We start from the raw sequence: 19,333 nt of genomic DNA, 5'->3' as shown, positions 1-19,333 counted from the left end.
AATATCCTCCCTTACATGCCTTTTTTTCAAAAATAAAAGGTCCCAAATATTTCAGCCTTTCTGCACAAGGGATGTGCTCCGGCTCCTTGATCATTTTAGTTACTTTTTTTTCTAGTTCTACAATATCTTTTTTGAGATGGGGTAACCAAAAATTGTTCATAAAAATGTATGAAGAACACTGGTGGATCCTACCAAAGGTTTATCTGGTTCCGCATTCTGTTCCCACAGTGGCCAAACAGATGCCCCAGTGAGAAACCCACAAGCAAGCCATATGTGTAAGAGCAGCCTCCCACTTGTGTTCCCTAGCAACTAATACTGAGAAGCATACTGGAGGCAATATATAGCCATCATGATTAGTGTCCATTGATAGCCTCATCCTCCATGAATCTGTCTAATCCTCTTTTAAAGTTATCCAAGCTGGCAGCCATCACATAGAATTCAAAATACAACTGTACAAAGACATTTTGAACCTGGCATGTTTATTTTTTATCCTCCCAATAATCTCTAGCAAGGAATGTGCCTTTTCTCTGCTAAATCACACAGAATAAGCATTGCATTGTGCTATCCACTATGACCCCAAGATTTCTTTCATGGCTAGAAAGTATTTGCAAGTTTGGTGCAGGGTTGAGGAGTCTTTAAGGGTGGTGGCAATGGCAGAGATTTTTTTCTTTCTATTTTCCTTTTTGTTGTTGTTGCTGCTATCACAACTATGATCACAAAGATCTTCTCAGTGACCACCTCCTGGCCACAAATTTCCCCCACATGCCCCTGGAATGATGCCATGTCATTATGTAATTTAATTCCGAGGGGTTGCCTATCAGATCACCTTTATCCTCGTAACTGTTGACACTTGTTGATGTGCCTGTTGACACTCACAAAGGTCAATGAGGCAGGACTTCCCTTTGCAGAAGCCAAGCTGATTCTTCTTCAACAAGATTTGTTCTTCTATTTAATTCTATATTTAATAATGCTTTTTTACCAGTTTGCTGTAATAGATAGTAAGCTTGCAATTTCCTGGATTCATTTTAAAAGTTGGTGTAATGCTGGCTACTTTCCAATCCTCTGGTACAGAATGTGATATGTGTATAGCAGCTTTTGAGCATGCTTCTCTGTTTGCCTTTGATGGTGCATGGATATTTTTGAAGTGTGCTCTCAGCTGATGTTATCTATGCATTGTCACTCTTTTCTACACTGTAAAAGTCCTTGTGTCACTCTCCTATTCTCCTTCCAGGGACAGCCCCCACGACCGTAGAGCTCAGTGTGTGAGAGATGCTAAATAAGCTTGCCTGTCCCTCTGAGCAAGACAACGGCACTTTAGTGATCTGGGAGGAGAAAATCCTTCCCTGGTGTGACACCCAAAGACCTGCTTGTGTGCACTGCAGGAGGAACCTTTCACCACAGGCAATGCAAATATTTGATTAGCTGTGCCTTTGTCTTCAATAAATACACCATGATCTGCTCTCTGAAGAATGTGCTATTCCTTCTTCCTTCCAGTTGTATTTGCTGACATCCTTCCCAATTGCCTTATGTAACTATACTCATTTTTCATGCTTTTTTGTTTGTGGTCGCATAATGTAGTTCCCAGTCAGTGACTGAATCACACCGGGAGGAATATCACTCTGTGCCTGAGGTGTGTTTCCATCTCTGTTTTCTGATTGCTGTGTCTGAGCAATTTCATGAGGAAAGTGCTGCTTGATTGAGTGGCGTTACTAAATCTAGACATGACTTAATATTGCTTCCCTTCAGGCAAGATCACTGGCTTAATTATCAATATCTCCAAGCCTTTGACTTGTCCACTCTAGGCTGACTCTTTTAAACTGAACACACCATTTGCTGCAGAAATACTGAAATGCATGCTCTGTGCCATGCAGCTTGTCAACAGGGGTTAGTATGGATCAATATCATTTATAGCCCACATATGCACTTAGGTGTGCAGTAGGAGAACTGCAGAAGAGAACTGGACACTCTGCTAAAGTTCCATGAATGAAGAGCTTTTCTAGACAAAGCTTTTATTGTGCACTCATCATTCCTTACTCAGAGTTGTTTATGGGTGCTTTGGATGATGAATATCATCACCGTCCAGTTTTGCTTCTGCTTTTTAGAAGCAATTCTGTAGGGTTTGGGGGAGTATTTTTTGCCAATGTGAAACAAAGTGCAAGTCCTCACCAGTGTAATTGTGTTATTCTGCTATACCACAGCACCACTCTAGAGGTTATATATGGAAAGGCAGGAAAGAAAAATAACTTCATGTAGAGCTTCAATCTTAATTCTGCAACAAAACCAGAAGTAGAAACAGCAGATTAATCAGCCTCATCTGCAAAAGCTCAAAGCCGTGTCTGGAAACACCCAGTGTAGCCCTTCCATTAGGAAAAGTCTTTATTCTGGTCTTGGAAAGGGCATAGGAGCAGCCCCTCCATTATGAAAACTCAGGTCATGCACATCCCAGGAAGAACTGTGTATGTGACCTCTTTCATGCAGCTTTCCAGGTGAGCTTGTTGTCTTTTGATGCCTTCTCTTCCTCCCTGTTAACACTTGCAAATTGCAAATTTGCCTTCAGAGCAACAGCCAAAGAAGTATCTGCCAAGTCATATTTAGATTATTAGCCTTCCTCTTTGAGCAAGATGGAAGGAAAAATTATAAGCTAATTTTACTTTATTTAAGCTTTAACTTTATTTTACACTTTTTAAAGCTTTCAGTCACCTCAAGATCTCCCTTTTTCTCTCTCACATGGATCTGTGAAAGGCTGAAAATCTGCCCCAAGCTATGGCCACAGCTGCTAATGTAATACTCCCTTCCTTACCTGCCCCTGTCACACCAGGAAGGAGAAGGAAAAGCCTTTTCCTTCTTTCTTCACTCTCTTACTGATACCTTAAAATCAGTCTGTTTCCCGCCTCCCAGCTGAGCAGAGCAGAGCAGAGCAAGCTGCTCCAGCTGGTCCAGGGACTACAGAAGCAGGCAAGCTCCCAGAGAGCGAGCGAACAGGGGGAGCAAACAGGAGTTGGCCAGGGGAGTTGCAGTGGTTGAAGAGACAAAGGAGACAAAGGAGACAGAGGCTAAGAGGTAAGTGGGTTGCAGGAAGCCCAGGGCGCTGCCCTTTATCCTTCTGACTGGCTGTGAGCTCACCAGGAGCTTCTGAGAGCTCCAACTGAATTGGAGGGGTGTGGCCTGAGTACTCCCAGCAGCTGACTGGGCGGGAAGCTTCAGTCTGTTTCCCGCCTCCCAGCTGAGCAGAGCAGAGCAGAGCAAGCTGCTCCAGCTGGTCCAGGGACTACAGAAGCAGGCAAGCTCCCAGAGAGCGAGCGAACAGGGGGAGCAAACAGGAGTTGGCCAGGGGAGTTGCAGTGGTTGAAGAGACAAAGGAGACAAAGGAGACAGAGGCTAAGAGGTAAGTGGGTTGCAGGAAGCCCAGGGCGCTGCCCTTTATCCTTCTGACTGGCTGTGAGCTCACCAGGAGCTTCTGAGAGCTCCAACTGAATTGGAGGGGTGTGGCCTGAGTACTCCCAGCAGCTGACTGGGCGGGAAGCTTCAGTCTGTTTCCCGCCTCCCAGCTGAGCAGAGCAGAGCAGAGCAAGCTGCTCCAGCTGGTCCAGGGACTACAGAAGCAGGCAAGCTCCCAGAGAGCGAGCGAACAGGGGGAGCAAACAGGAGTTGGCCAGGGGAGTTGCAGTGGTTGAAGAGACAAAGGAGACAAAGGAGACAGAGGCTAAGAGGTAAGTGGGTTGCAGGAAGCCCAGGGCGCTGCCCTTTATCCTTCTGACTGGCTGTGAGCTCACCAGGAGCTTCTGAGAGCTCCAACTGAATTGGAGGGGTGTGGCCTGAGTACTCCCAGCAGCTGACTGGGCGGGAAGCTTCAGTCTGTTTCCCGCCTCCCAGCTGAGCAGAGCAGAGCAGAGCAAGCTGCTCCAGCTGGTCCAGGGACTACAGAAGCAGGCAAGCTCCCAGAGAGCGAGCGAACAGAGCGAGCGAACGGGGGGAGCAAACAGGAGTTGGCCAGGGGAGTTCGGCAGGGGAGGTCAAGGGGGAGGCCCCTAACATTTTTTTTTTAACTAACTTTTTCCCATTTATTTGTCTTGTAACACACACTTCCACACCAGTGGGACTCTGCTTTTAACCTCTACTGAGTAGAGGAGCAGGCACAGGCTAGTCTAGAACAATCACAAAGCTAGACACAAAAAGGGAAAAGGGGCTATGGAAGGACAAGACTCTCCAGTGGTGGTGACCTGCAAGGTGTGTGCCATGTTTGTTTTCTTGCCTGAGAACAACATGGCCTACACCTGCAACAAGTGCAAGTTGATCACGCTGCTGGAGGAAAAAGTAAGTGGACTGGAGCGGCGACTGTCAACCCTCCGGGGAATAAGAGAACACGAAGAGTTCTTGGACAGAATGGGGGAACTACAGCAGCAAAGGGCAGACCACAAGCTTGAAGAGCAACAGCAAGATGAGGCAGTGGGAAATTCTGAGGTGAAGAAAAATGGAGTAGAGGATACTCCTTGGAAAACGGTGACAGTTAGGAGAAGAAGAACTAGACGACACTCTGCACCAGTGGAAGCGGTGGAGCTGTGGAACCGATTCCAGGTACTTGCAGATGAGACTGGAGGACAGCCTGCAGAGGAAGAATCACAGGGGAACCTGCATGAGAGTGAGCAAGAGGCTAAAGGTCAGTCAAACAGAGGCGATGAAACCCAGGCCTACAAGAAGAAGAAGAGAAGAGTGGTAGTAGTGGGAGACTCCTTGCTGCGTGGGATCGAGACCCAAGTATGTCGCGAAGATCCGTGGACTCGCCAGGTATGTTGTCTCCCGGGAGGACAGATTAGAGACGTGACTGAAAGGTTGCCTGCACTCATAAAGCCCACTGACAGGTATCCCTTTCTTCTCATCCATGTGGGAACAAATGATACCGCCAAGCGGAGCTACGAAGAGATCACGTCAGACTTTGAAGCTTTGGGAAGGAAACTCAAGAACTTTGGGGCCCAGATAGTTTTCTCATCCATCCTTCCAGTAGTTAGAAGAGGGATAGAAAGGGAACGAAAAATACTCCGGGTGAATGACTGGCTACGAAGGTGGTGCCGACGAGAGAGATTTGGATTCTGGGACCACGGGCTATACTTCCTGGAAGATGGGCTGTTGGCTAGGGATGGGTTGCACCTCACAAAGGCTGGGAAGAATGTGTTTGGCCACAGCATGAAGAACTTCATCAGGAGGGCTTTAAACTGAATCCTACGGGGAAGGGAGATGTAATGTTGGGGGTAACAATGGACGTAGGCGCATGCACTGCAATGGAGAGAACAGCTCTGAAAGCATCCAATAATAGTCTTCAGACACAGGTAGGAAGAAAGCCAGACTATGAAGCACATGGTCTTCGATGTCTATATACTAATGCCCAGAGTATGGGAAACAAACAGAACGAACTTGAACTCTTAATACAGGAGGGAAATTATGACTTGATAGGTATAACTGAGACTTGGTGGGATGACTCTCATGACTGGAATACAGCAGTTGAAGGATATAACTTGTTCAAAAAGAACAGGAGGAACAGAAAGGGAGGCGGGGTTGCACTGTATGTGAAAAATACATATCTCTGCACAGAAATACAGGAGGAGGAGCTTGGTAGCCCCATCGAGAGCATCTGGGTTGAAATAAATGGAGCAAAGAATAAAAGGAACCTGGTGGTCGGAGTCTACTACCGGCCACCCAATCAAGGAGAAGACAAGGATGAAACTTTTGAAAAGCAAATAGCCAATGTTTTAAGGAAGCATGATGTAGTAGTAATGGGGGACTTCAATTTCCCCGATATTTGTTGGGAGACAAATTCTGCAAAACATGGCCCCTCCAGGAAATTCCTGACTTGTGTGGCGGATAACTTCCTCCTACAGAAAGTAGAGGAAGGAACTAGAGGATCGGCTATCCTTGACTTGATCCTAACCAACAGAGATGACTTAGTGGAGAAAGTAGCAGTTACAGGAACTCTGGGGGAAAGCGACCATGTTGTACTTGAGTTCTTGGTTCTAAGGGAAGCAAAAGCCGAGTGTACTCAAACGCGTACCCTGGATTTTAGGAAAGCTGATTTTAATAAACTCAGAACAATGATCAGTAAGGTCCCATGGCAAGCAATGCTAGCGAGAAAAGGAGTCCAAGATGGGTGGGAACTTTTAAAAAAGGAAATTCTCAAGGCACAATCACAAACAATTCCAACAAGAAGAAAAGGTGGAAGACAACAGAAGAAGCCAATGTGGCTTCACAAAAAGCTTAGGGATGACCTGAAAACAAAAAAGGACACATATAGGAAGTGGAAAGAAGGCCAAGTAACAAAGGAAGAGTACAGGCAGGTAGCACAGAATTGCAGGGATGGCGTCAGGAAGGCTAAAGCGGAGAACGAGGTGAGGTTAGCGAGGGATGCTAAAAACAACAAAAAGGCTTTCTTCAGCTACGTGCATAGTAAAAGGCAGAGGAAAGAAATGGTTGTTCAGCTATTAAATAAGGATGGCAAAATGATAACAGAGGACAAAGAAAAGGCAGAGGTGCTCAATTCCTACTTTGGCTCAGTCTTCTCCCAAAAGAGGGTCTATGACCCCCCTGGCAAAGGCGAAGTACAGGCTGAAGGGGCAGGATTGCAGCTTGAGATCGACAGGCATATGGTCAAGGAACACCTCATTACTTTGAATGAGTTCAAATCTCCAGGGCCAGATGAACTGCATCCTAGAGTCATAAAGGAACTGGCAGAAGAACTCTCAGAACCGCTGTCTATTCTCTTTGAGAAATCATGGAGGACGGGGGAAGTGCCAGATGACTGGAGGAGGGCTAACGTTGTCCCTATCTTCAAAAAGGGTAAAAAGGAGGAACCTGGGAACTACAGACCAGTCAGTCTGACATCAATCCCTGGGAAAATTCTGGAGCAGATCATAAAGCAATCCATCTGGAAGCACCTTGACAACAATGCCGTGATTACTCGAAGCCAACATGGATTTGTCAAAAACAAGTCCTGCCAGACAAATCTGATCTCATTTTTTGATCAAGTCACCTCCCTTGTAGACCGTGGGAATGCTGTAGACATCATATACCTCGACTTCAGCAAAGCTTTCGACAAAGTGCCCCATGATATCCTGATGAGCAAACTAGCTCAAAGTGGGCTAGATGAAACAACGATCATGTGGATCCACAGTTGGCTACAGAATCGGACTCAAAGAGTGCTTATCAATGGGACCTTCTCAAGCTGGGGAGAGGTAACGAGTGGGGTACCGCAGGGCTCAGTCCTGGGCCCAGTGCTCTTCAATATTTTTATTAATGACTTGGAGGAGGAGGTGCAGGGAATGCTGATCAAATTTGCAGATGACACAAAATTGGGAGGGATAGCTAATACTTTGGAAGACAGAAACAAAATTCAAAGTGATCTGGATAGACTGGAGTGCTGGGCAGAAAACAACAGAATGGCATTTAATAGGGACAAATGCCAAGTTCTGCACCTAGGAAAAAGAAACCAAATGCACAGTTACAAGATGGGGGATACGTGGCTCAACCACACTACGAGCGAGAAGGATCTTGGAATTGTCGTCGATCACAAGCTGAATATGAGCCAACAATGTGATGTGGCTGCAAAAAAGGCAAATGCTCTTTTGGGCTGCATTCATAGAAGCATCGCTTCCAAATCCCGGGAAGTACTAGTTCCCCTCTACTCAGCACTGGTTAGGCCTCATCTGGAGTACTGTGTCCAGTTCTGGGCACCACACTTTAAGAAGGATGCAGACAAGCTGGAGAGGGTTCAAAGGAGGGCAACAAAGATGATCAGGGGACTGGAAACAAAGCCCTATGAAGAGAGACTGAAAGAACTGGGCATGTTTAGCCTTGAGAAGAGAAGACTGAGGGGAGATATGATAGCACTCTTCAAGTACTTGAAAGGTTGTCACAGAGAAGAAGGCCAGGATCTCTTCTTGATCATCCCAGAGTGCAGGACACGGAATAATGGGCTCAAGTTACAGGAAGCCAGATTCCGACTGAACATCAGGAAAAACTTCCTGAGTGTCAGAGCAATACGGCAATGGAACCAATTACCTGGGGAGGTGGTGGGCTCTCCCACACTGGAGGCCTTCAAGACGAGGCTGGACAGCCATTTGTCAGGGATGCTCTGACTTGGATTCCTGCATTGAGCAGGGGGTTGGACTCGATGGCCTTGTAGGCCCCTTCCAACCCTACTATTCTATGAATTTCCCAAGTCCACTGAGCCATCTTGAAGTGAGAACTTAGGGTGTTTCTACATTAAGCACCCCACCCCCCGCAAAAATCCACATCCTTTTCAGAGCTTCCTGCTTTCAGTTTCTTTGCGGGGTTAGGAAGGGCTCCTTTACAGGGCAGACAGATAGTTTGAACTGAGAAAGTGCCTCCCTCCCTCCCTGGCATGTGTGCAAAGGAGGCGGGTGGGCTCTTGTTTCCACAGCTTAACTTCTGCTGTACTGTTTTCTTGCAGCCCCCAGGAAACCTCTGACTTACTTCTGAGTAGACATAAAATGTAAGATTGTGCCATAAGTCTGCAACCCTTGGCACGCTTATGTGAGAGTAAACCCCATTGAACGCAATGGGACTTACTTCTGAGTAGACATAAGATCACCCTGTAAGTCTGCAACCCTCAGCACACTTACTTGGGAGTAAGCCCCACTGAACTTAATAGGGTGCTTTGAAACAATAGAGGATGTTGCTTCTGAGCTTGGTGGGGTGGAGGATCAGATGTGTCTCCTTTCGTTGCAGGGAGGCATTTCACCCTTTTCTCCCTCCAACTGAGAAATGTGCTCAAGCATCTACATGGCAGACACCTGGGAATCGAGGAAAGTCCTTCCTCAGCAAGACTTGAGCGGAGGCAGGAGTTGCAATTGGTGGGCTATTCTTGCCCTCGCGCCTGTCAAATCTGCTCTTGCACCCCCTCTCCCATCCTCAGTGCCTTCATCATCCTGACCACGTGCACCCCCAGCAACTGAAAACAAACGCCCACAGCAGGCAGACAGAGGTTTCTTCTGCTATGGGAGAATTTCATGGGGAGGTCATGGCACTCCTGTTCCGTGGGCTGGAAAAAATACCACATGTTTTGCGTCTGGGGAAAACACGGGATAGGCTGGGGGAAATGGTGGGAGACACCCTGGAGGCTCACGGTGGCGTCTAAAGAGCCCACAAACTTCCTAGAGAGAGCCATCTCAATAGCAGGATAAAAGGTCCATGTGATGAACTCTTTAGTTTAGTTTAGTTTTATTTTATTTTACCTTTATTCAAAGATAATTATTTTCCCCCTGAGTGGAGGAGGGAAAGGAACATCCCAAGTCTCTAGATTCTAGGATTCTTTACTCCAGGAAGACACCTCATATTTGCTGCTCAAATGAGCAACCTGCCCCCCCTTTTCTGTCTGTCTCCCTTTCACAATCCTGAAATAGCTCAGCCAGCAAATAAGCATAAGTAAACATTTGGACTGACTCCTATATTTTTCTTCTAATTCTACCACAATCCCAACACCTGCACAATCCAGAGTAGAAACCCTTGTCTGTCTGTCTGTCTGTCTGTCTCTCTCTGTTTTCCCCATCAACTTTCTGTTTTGCTCCCTCCCATAGTTCTTTGTTGTTCAGTCGTTAAGACGTGTCCGACTCTTCATGACCCCATGGACCATACCATGCCAGGCCTTCCTGTCCCCCGCTCTCTCCCGGAGTGAGCTCAAGTTCATAATCATTGCATCGGTGATGCTATCTAGCCATCTCATCCTCTGCTGTCCCTTTCTCCTTTTGCCTTCAATCTTTCCCAGCATCAGGGTCTTTTCCAGTGACTTTTCTCTTTGCATTAGGTGGCCAAAATATTTGAGCTTCAGCTTCAGTATCTGTCCTTCCAATGAGCAGTCGGGGTTGATTTCCTTTAGGATGGACTGATTTGACCTCCTTGCAGTCCAGGGGACTCGTAAGAGTCTTCTCCAGCACCACAGTTCGAAAGCATCAATTCTTCGGTGCTCAGCCTTCCATATAGTCCAGCTCTCTCACAGCCATACGTTACTGTTGGGAAAACCATAGCTTTGATTAGACGGACCTTTGTCGGCAAGGTGATGTCTCTGCTTCTTACTATGCTGTCTAGGTTTGCCATAGCTTTCCTCCCAAGGAGCAAGCGTCTTTTAATGTCATGGCTACAGTCCCCATCTGCGGTGATCTTGGAGCCCAAGAACATAAAATCTGTCACTGCTTCCATTTCTTCCCCTTCTATATGCCTGGAAGTGATGGGGCCAGATGCCATGATCTTAGTTTTTTTCATGTTGAGTTTCAAACCAGCTTTTGCACTCTCCACTTTCACCCTCAACAAGAGGCTCTTTAGATCTTCACTTTCTGCCATTAGGGTGGTATTGTCTGCGTATCTGAGGTTGTTGATAATTCTCCCAGCAATCTTAATTCCGACCTGTGAGTCATCCAACCCGGCGTTTCTCATGATGTATTCTGCATATAAGTTAAATAAGCAGGGCGACAATATGCAGCCTTGTTGTACTCCTTTCCTAATTTTGAACCAATCGGTCGTTCCATGTCTGGTTCTTACTGTTGCTTCTTGACCCTCGTATAGGTTTCTCAGGAGACAGGTAAGGTGGTCTGGCACTCCCATCTCTTTAAGAATTTGCCAGAGTTTGTTGTGATCCACACAATCAAAGGCTTTAGCGTAGTCAATGAAGCAGAAATAGACGTTTTTCTGGAATTCTCTTGCTTTCTCCATGATCCAGCGAATGTTGGTGATTTGATCTCTAGTTCCTCTGCCTCTGCGAAACCCAGCTTGTACTTCTGGTAGTTCTCGGTTCACATGCTGCTGAAGCCTAGCTTGTAGGATTTTGAGCATAACCTTGCTGGCATGTGAAAGGAGCGCAATTGTATGATAGTTTGAACACTCTTTGGCATTGCCGTTCTTTGGGATTGGAATGTAAACTGACCTTTTCCAGTCTTGTGGCCACTGTTGAGTGTTCCAAATGTGTTGGCATATTGAGTGCAGCACTTTAACAGCATCGTCCTTTAGGACTGTAAATAGCTCAGCTGGAATACCGTCATCTCTGCTAGCTTTGTTGTTAGTAATGCTTCCTAAGGCCCACTTGACTTCACTCTCGAGGATGTCCAGCTCAAGTTCAGTGAGCGCACTATCATGGCTATCAGGGACATTCAGATCTTTCCTGTATAGTTCTTCTGTGCATTCTTTCCACCTCTTCTTAATCCATCTGCTTCTGTTAGGTCCCTGCCTTCTTTGTCCTTTACAACCACAAAATTGGCTCCTGTCCCTACTTCCTCTCCAACTGACTCTGTTCTCAGATGGTTCCTTTAAATCCTGCCAGTTCACCTTCCCTTTGCACGCACCCCTCCCTCCCCCATCATCCCCACGTTGTATTCTTTCAGTGCCAGCTGAAGGCCTTTTTATTTTCCCAGCATTTTAGTGCTCTGGTCTTTTAGCTCTGCTGTTTTAAATCTGCATTTTAAATCTCTGCATTGCTGCTAGGCTTTATGCTGGTTGTACTTTTTTGTTGTAGTTTTAAGCTTTCATATATTGTTTTATGCTGTACTTTGTGGTTTTAATTTTTGTGAACTGCCCAGAGAGCTTCGGTTATTGGGTGGTATAGAAATGAAATAATACATACATACATACATACATACATACATAAATCTCTCCCCAAAGCCACAGCAATCCTTGGCTTTGGAGCTCCCTGTTGCTCTTTCAAAACTCTCCATGTGCTTTCTTCTACATTCTCTGCATTTGTTTTACTCCCACCTCCAAAAAGCTCTCACAGCCCCCCCAAATCTGTTTCTTCCATATTCAGATGATCTCAGGATCAAAATTACCATCCTAAAGCTTGTCTTCTTCCCCCGTCTTCATAATTAGCCAAACACAGGTGAGAGCTTCTGGATTCCTGCTTTCTTCAGTCTGCTAAATTCCCTCCCCAACAAAGCAACAAGCCTTCCTTCTCCAGCCTCTTGCAGAAGTGCTTGTACAGACCCCACAACAACCCTGTTTCTGTTCCTTTTGGTTGTACTGCGGGCAGTTTTTGGCACATGACTATTGCCACGTATGTGCCTGAGATGAAATAATTGCCAAGTATCTTATGCAACCCAGGCCGGGGTAATTATGAGGAACTGTGGCTAGATAATCTCAGGTGGGGCTGGCAAAGGGCTTTTCCACTTGGGTCTGGGCTGGCAAGGGAGATGGCAATGCTGAATGTGCGGAGTGCCCTGGTGACTGGGTCCAACCGGGGCATCGGCTTGGAGCTGGTCAGGCAGCTGCTGGGGAAAAGCAATGGGCCAGAATGGATCTTTGCCACCTGCCGAGACCCAGAGGGACCACGTGCCCAGGTGAGCCCCTGGTTAGAGGCAGATGTACCTTTGGATAGGTGCCTCTGCATGGGATCCCCCCTCATCCTATGCTAAGGGGATTGTGCCCAGGGCAGTGGAGATGTCTTGTGAGCTTTTTAACTTCCCATTCTCAGGTAGGTTTGGTACTTGTGGGACAATTTGGTACTTGTGGGATAGTTCACTTAAACACAGAGGCCATTCACACAACATGCTAACCCACACTCGGTGAGTGTGAGTTGTTTTGCAGCATGGGTTGTTTGTTGTACCATAGGTTAGAGTGTTGTCTGAATGCAGCACGTTTTCCACAGGGTGGGCTATTGTGTTGTCTGAACACAGCCAGGGTGGCTTGTTAACCATGCATTATGGCTTGCTAACCACACTGAACAACCAACAGCAAACCATGGGTTCTCAAGGTAGCTTGTTCGAGAAAAGAAGCCACACTGCATGGTTAACAAGCCATCCTGACTGCATTCAGTCAACAGGATAACCTACAGTTCAACAAACAACCCATGGTTCAAAACAAGCCACACTCAACCACTGAGTGTGGGCTAGCATGTTGTGTCAACGGCTTGACAGATTAGTTGCCCTTTTCTGTGCTTCGACCCCCTCTTTTCCGTTTCAGAATTAGGGGGAATGATCAGAAATTATACTGATTTCTCCCACCCATTGATGTGAGCAGAATTTAAAAGGAGGAACAATAATCCTATAAGAAACTGGAAATTATGAGAATAACTCAGATTAAATATTCTGAAATAACAGAGCATGGGATGGATGTCACCAAGCAGTAAATCACATTTTGCTCATTGGGGCTTCCTTCTGGCTCAGAGTGCTTAGAGTGTGACATTTGTTCTTATTAGCATATGTTGGAAAAAAGGGAGAAAATACTCATCTGATTGTGAGAAATGATTCTAAAGAATAACACTCTGGGTTACTGATCATGAGGAAGGAATCCTCCAGACTCCCCCCTCCCCCCAGATGCATGATCTTGAACGCTCTTCTAAGACTCCCCACTCAGAGCACAAAAATAACGATCAAGCTGACATATTTACTGCAGAACACTTTTGCAGAGACAGAACAATGAAACAAATGCATCCTGTGCTGAAAATGGAAATCAGGGAGAACCTCTTTCTGTCCAGTCTTCCCTTCCTGTCTCTTCTCAAGTTACCCGGTCTCTCCAGGAATTAATTGTTTCATTGTAAGTTTATGATTTGGGTATCTTTCAGGACTTGAAGAATTTGGCTGCCAAACACCAGCAAATCGCCATCATCCCACTGGGTATGTGCTTGGACCCCCAGTTTCCCTCCCCATCCTTACATCACTGCAGACAAGAGCTGAGATTCAAGACAATATTCCTTTTGTGCAGATTAAATTTGCATTGGTCCCCCAATTGTGATCCTCAGCTGGAATTTCAGAACTCAAGATATGCTTGGGAAATTTTGGGACCTGTTTCTAAATATAGAAAACTAACATACAGCTAGGAAGGATTTGCTCTGTTATTATAAATTCCAAATGTTGGAGCAGTCGGTGTGCATTATGCGCAAATAGACATGATAATCACTCCCCCTAGCAGTAAATTCAGATGATGAGTGCCGACAGGTATTTAGACAAAACGGCCACTAAGAAACAAGAAGGGCATATGAATTTGCTCAAAGGAACACCAAAATTTGCTTAAGTACAAAAATAGTATGCAGTAAGAACAAAAAACAAAAAATGCCCAATGAGTACTGAGCATGCTAAGGAGCCAAGGAATGTTGACTGACAGTCGAAAAAGAAAACCTGTGTGTGTGTGTGTGTGTGTGTGTGTGTGGTGAACCTTGTATTCTGATATAGACCGACACCATCTCCATAACCAAACAGGAGTGAATCAATTCAGTTGTTCTTTAGTTCAAGGACATAACATAGGTACTGTAAATTCTAAAAAGACAGTTACCTTTTATTTATTTGATTTATATCTTGCCCTTCCTCACAAAGAGCCCAATGTATAGCACAACTATCTTGTGAGAAGTTGCTAAGAGGCCTTCTCAGGCAGATCTGCATTTTTTTCTCATCTTCCTCTTTAATCAACCCATGTTTTTGCGCTTGGTAGAGACAGGCCCTTTTCACACACCAAAAAACAAATGTGCATATCTGTAATATCAAATGATGCATTGTATGTGTGAAAGGGCATTCACAGATCAAAGACCACAGAGGTTTCATAACACTCTGAAAGACAGCACATTTCAATGGAAGCTGTTCACACGCTGAGCTGCGAGTCACCAAAATCTGAGTGACCAAATGATAACAGCGATCAAGTTTTGTATGCATTTTTGAAGACGCCCATAGTTGGGCACTATTGTTGTGTTTGTCCCCCAAAAGAGATACTGGGGCTGTTCACACAACATGCTAACCCATACTCAGTAGTTTGAGCATGGGTTGTTGTTGAACTGTGGGTTATTTGTTGAACTATGAGTTAACGTGTCGTCTGAACCTAAGTTAACCACGCAGTGTGGCTTGTGAACCACCCTGAACAAACCATGGGTTCTCAAGGTGGCTTGTTCAAGAAGAATAAACCATATTGCATGGTTAAAAAGCCCACAGTTCACCAAACAACCCATGATTCAACAACAACCCACACTCAACCACTGCGTGTGGGTTATTGTGTTGTACGAACCCATTCACTGACTGGGTTCTCATGACATGACCCCCCCATGGCTTGTTACCCATGATGGGTTATTGTGTCATCTGGACCTGGACCGCTTACTGCAAGGTGGCTTATTTGGGGGCAACAAAGCATCCTGACAACCCATGTCATGTTCTAGGGGTTCTCTTACCCATGATGGGTTGTCATGTCATCCCAAACTGGGAGAGTGTTTTCATCATGGGTTGCCACAACTGAGTACAAAACCCCTGCTGCTCTTCCCAGTCGCACCCACCCGCTTGCCACCTCAAGCCTCACTCACCAGTGACAGCCCCCGCAACGATGGCCAAGAGGCTCTTTGGAGGGGCTGTTGCTCACTTGCCAACCCCTTTTTAAAAAATGGTTTCTGTGTGTGTGTCAGTCTTGCACTTACGGCTGTCAAGACGAGGGAGCAAAATCATCCCCTTTGCCAGGTCGTCCCCAGGTTTCCAGTGCTGGACTGACACTTGGGGGTCGGCTGCCTCCATTCCGCCTCCAGCAACCCTTCTTACTACAGAACTAGTGCCCGTCCCCTTTCGGGGCTCCCATTTGCAGTAACTGCAGCAGTAACTGCTCCAGCTGGAGCAGCCTGTTCGATATGTGCAGCCTTGCCTTGTCAATGTCCTTGTAGGGGTGACTGCAGGTAGGCTGCTTTCTGCAGATAGGCTACTCGCTGCAAAGAATAACGCATGCTGGGTCACATTTGTGGGCTGCCCGACACAGAAGAAGCATTCCGGATGAGGTATTCAAACTGCTGAGGCAGCGTAAATATTTGCATGAGGAAGGTGGGGGGTTAATTAGAAAAAGCAGAGACTCTAAGTCGAATGAGGAGATTATGCACAGCGTCCTGCCTCAGCAGCACTCCCCAAAGGGAGCATTATGGGTGTAAACAAACCAGAATGTTTATTTATTTATTTATTTATTGCATTTCTATCCCGCCTTTTTTCCTCTTGCAAGGAACCCAAGGCGGCTTACGTTCTCCTCTTCTTCCTCTCCATTTTATCCTCACAACAACAACCCTGTGAGGTAGGTTGGGCTGAGAGTCCGTGACTGGCCCAAAGTCACCCGGTGAGCTTCCATGGCTGAGTGGGGACTAGAACCCAGCTCTCCCAGCTCCCAGTCCAACACTCTCACCACTAGACCACACTAAATTATAAGCAGACAGTGATTTTACTGGGTGGGAATGCAAGAACACAGACTGGAGTGGTGTAGAAATTGTGGGAGTTACAAGCTGAGTAAAGCAAGTCCTTTGGGAAAGGCCCTATTGCACCCAGTCATTAGTAACAGCCCTTTGGAGTTGGGGGCATTGAAACACTTGAAGCTGAAGTATGGAAGAGACAGGTATGCATATTTGCTTATAATGACTGATCATTACAGTAAATTTGTGGTAGCAAGGCCGGTGAAGGATTTATCAGCATTCAGCACAGATAACCGCACAGGTCTTTCTGTCTACCTTTGTGAGATCCTATGGCTGGCTATCCTTCAAGAGTGTTAATTAACAGATCAGGGAGATCATTTGAATCAGATCTGATCAGATAATTTGAATTGCAACTCTTCAAGGGTTTTGTACCTTATATGGCAGTCATAAAAGCAGGACTACAATATATCATCCGCAAACAAATAGATTGTGTTAGAGGAGTAATCGAATCATTCTCAGGCTTCTCAAAACTGTGGATCGGAAGCAAAGGAAGGACTGACCCAGAATTCTACCTAAATTAATTTACATATATAATAATTATGTTCACAGTTCTACAGGATATACTCCATTTTATCTAATGTTTGGTGGATTTGGGAGACTACCCATGGATATAGGACTTGATGTTAAGGTGAGAGAGGCAGGAGCATTTGCAGAGAAGCAAGGGCATTTGTGGTGTGTGTGTGCACACTGGCTTTCGATATACATGCTGGAAGCCGGCAGGTGGACCAAGGGGGAAACAAACCATAGCAAACTGAGGAGCTCCTGATTGGCTGACAGCAGCAGCATGGGTTAGCCATGGATTAAACCATGGTTTGCTTTCAGGGTAGCTTATCATGATGTGCAAACTCACCCACTGGGAGGGTTCACATGACACGCTAAGCCACCCTGCGAATAACACCTTGGGTGGTACACAGAACAACCCACGGTGCATCTGACAGACGATCAGGCTCAACATGGGTTGTTCTCCCACTCCTTCCCCCTTGTTCCTCCGGACGGTATCCCAGTGTCCTCCACAGCAGGACCCGTTTTGTCTGCCCATCTTGTCTCCCTCCCTGCTCCGATCGCAACCCGTTTTAGTTTCCCAGCTTTTTTTTTGGCCTCAGAAAGTTGCGCAAACGGGGTCAGGTTTTGGGGGAGGGGGTGTCAGTCTTCCGCAAGTGTGCACTTATGGCTGTCTGATATGTGTAGCCTTGCCTTGTCAATGCCCTTGCAAGTTTCAGCTATCGAAGGGCACAAAGTGCAGTGTAGGACATGCAAGGCCAGACCGCACATAGGCTAATTTGTGCACGCTTGTCACTGACAGGTCCGAAAAAGGGGGAAAGATCAGGAGAAGGAGGTGCACCACCAACAGCAGGGGGCAGGGGGGAAACAATACCACCCACTTAGCAAGGGGATCCTCTGGGTTTTAATTGTTGAACTGACATTTGTCAGTGTCCTGCTTCCATTCAGCACTTCCATAAGTCTCCAGCAAGTCTAGAAAGGGGAGATCTTGGCTCCCCCCTATGTCGCTGCTCCCATTTGCAGTAACAGCAGCAATAACTGCTCTGAATGTGAGCTGTGAATCGGAGGGAGCCAAGATTTCCCCTTTTACGAGTAGCTGGAGACTTGGGGAAATGTTGAATGGAAGCAGGATGCTGACAAGTATCAATTCAACATTTAAACCCAGACGATTACCATGCCAAGGGGGAGATATTGAGCCATCCTACTTTTGGTGCACCTACTTCTCTCAGTCACTAGCGGTGTGCAAATTAGCCTATATGCACTCTTGCCTTGTCAGTTTCCTTGTATGCTTCCTCACACCCTTTGACAGCTGAAACATAGGAGGACATTGACAAGGCAAGGCTACAGATATCGGACAGACGTAGGTGCGCAGTTGTGCACTTGCAAAAGACCACCACCAACAACAACTACAATAATAATTTTTAAAAACTATGACTCCATTTGTGCAAATTTCTGGGGCTACAAAAAATTAAAAATATATATTAGCTCATTTGTGCAAATTTCTGGGGCTGAAAAAATAATAAAAAGGATTGCCAAATGAGTGACAACCCCTCCAAAGTGCTGTTTGTGCATCGTTGGAGGGGCAGTCACTGGCGAGAGAGGATTGAGGCAGCACAGATGGGTGCAGTCACCAAGAATAGTTTTTTTCTACTTTTGCTGAGCAGCTCACTGACTGATTCCTGCAACCTACAATGAAACAGCTGTTCAGGATTCAGATGACACACCAACCCATTGTGGTTTGAACAACCCCTAGAACAAGCCAGGGTGGCTTATTGCCACCCCGGTATGCATAAATAAAAAGGTAAAGGTGTCCCCAACCAGTCGTGTCCGACTCTAGGGTGTGGTGCTCATCTCCATTTCTAAGCCGAAGAGCCAGCGCTGTCCGAAGATGCTTCCGTGGTCATGTGGCCGGCATGACTGAACAACAAGGTGCACGGAACGCTGTTACCTTTCCCGCCGAAGCGGTACCTATTTATCTACTTGCAATTTCTTGCTTTCGAACTGCTAGGTTGGCAGGAGCTGGGACTGAAGACGGGAGCTCACTCCGTCACGCAGCTCTCAGGTCTCGAACTGCTGTCCTGCCGACCTTCCGGTCTGCAGTTCAGCGTCTTAACCACTAAGCCATCGCAGCCGTAGCATAAATAAATACCATTAAAAAGTTGTGTCTTGACACATTTTCTAAAGGCAAAGAGAGTGGGGATGGCTGTAATTCTGAGGGGAGTGCATTCCACAGTTCGGGAGTGACACAGGAGAAAGCCCTGCCACGTATCCCCATCAAGCGGCCCTCCAGGAACAATAGTGTCCTCAAAAGATCATCTCCTGCAGCTCTTAATAATTTGACAGGTGCATAGTGAGGTAGGTGGTCCCTTAGATAACCAGATCCAAAGCTATTTAGGGCTTCAAAGGTTAAAGCCAACGTCTCATTTCAGCAGGGCGTCCCACAATGAGGACCGAATGTTGGAGGTTGTAAAAGCCAGGGCTGCTTCACATATTACACAGCACTAAAAACCTTTGCTACTGTGCTTTCCTTAGACAGGAAGACTCAGCATATATCAGTATAATACTCACACTGGCAAACATATACTGTTCATGTGCACATTAGATACGATTTTTTCCGGCTCTATTTAATACGTTATTGTGTGTGTGCTTAAA

At 46.2% G+C, this 19,333-nt stretch overlaps 1 protein-coding gene across 3 annotated transcripts in view; it reads left to right on the top strand.

The window, feature by feature from the left end:
- The window catches only part of LOC146338942 (uncharacterized), a 28,960-nt gene that overhangs the window by 3,656 nt on the left and 5,971 nt on the right, over positions 1 to 19,333 (top strand). For 2 of the 3 annotated variants that reach the window (XM_084813130.1, XM_084813128.1), the window contains one exon: positions 13,550 to 13,601. In XM_084813130.1, coding sequence (XP_084669256.1) covers positions 13,550 to 13,601 — 52 coding nt within the window. Of the gene's footprint in view, positions 1 to 12,153; positions 12,327 to 13,549; positions 13,602 to 19,333 lie in introns of those variants that run through there. The other variant, XM_084813129.1, reaches the window with a different exon arrangement.

The sequence above is a fragment of the Heloderma suspectum genome, chromosome 8, assembly GCF_057233095.1.
Source record: "Heloderma suspectum isolate Gila_16-S chromosome 8, 16-S_ref, whole genome shotgun sequence".
Taxonomy (NCBI): domain Eukaryota; kingdom Metazoa; phylum Chordata; class Lepidosauria; order Squamata; family Helodermatidae; genus Heloderma; species Heloderma suspectum.
This window is presented reverse-complemented; position numbering and strand designations above follow the sequence as displayed.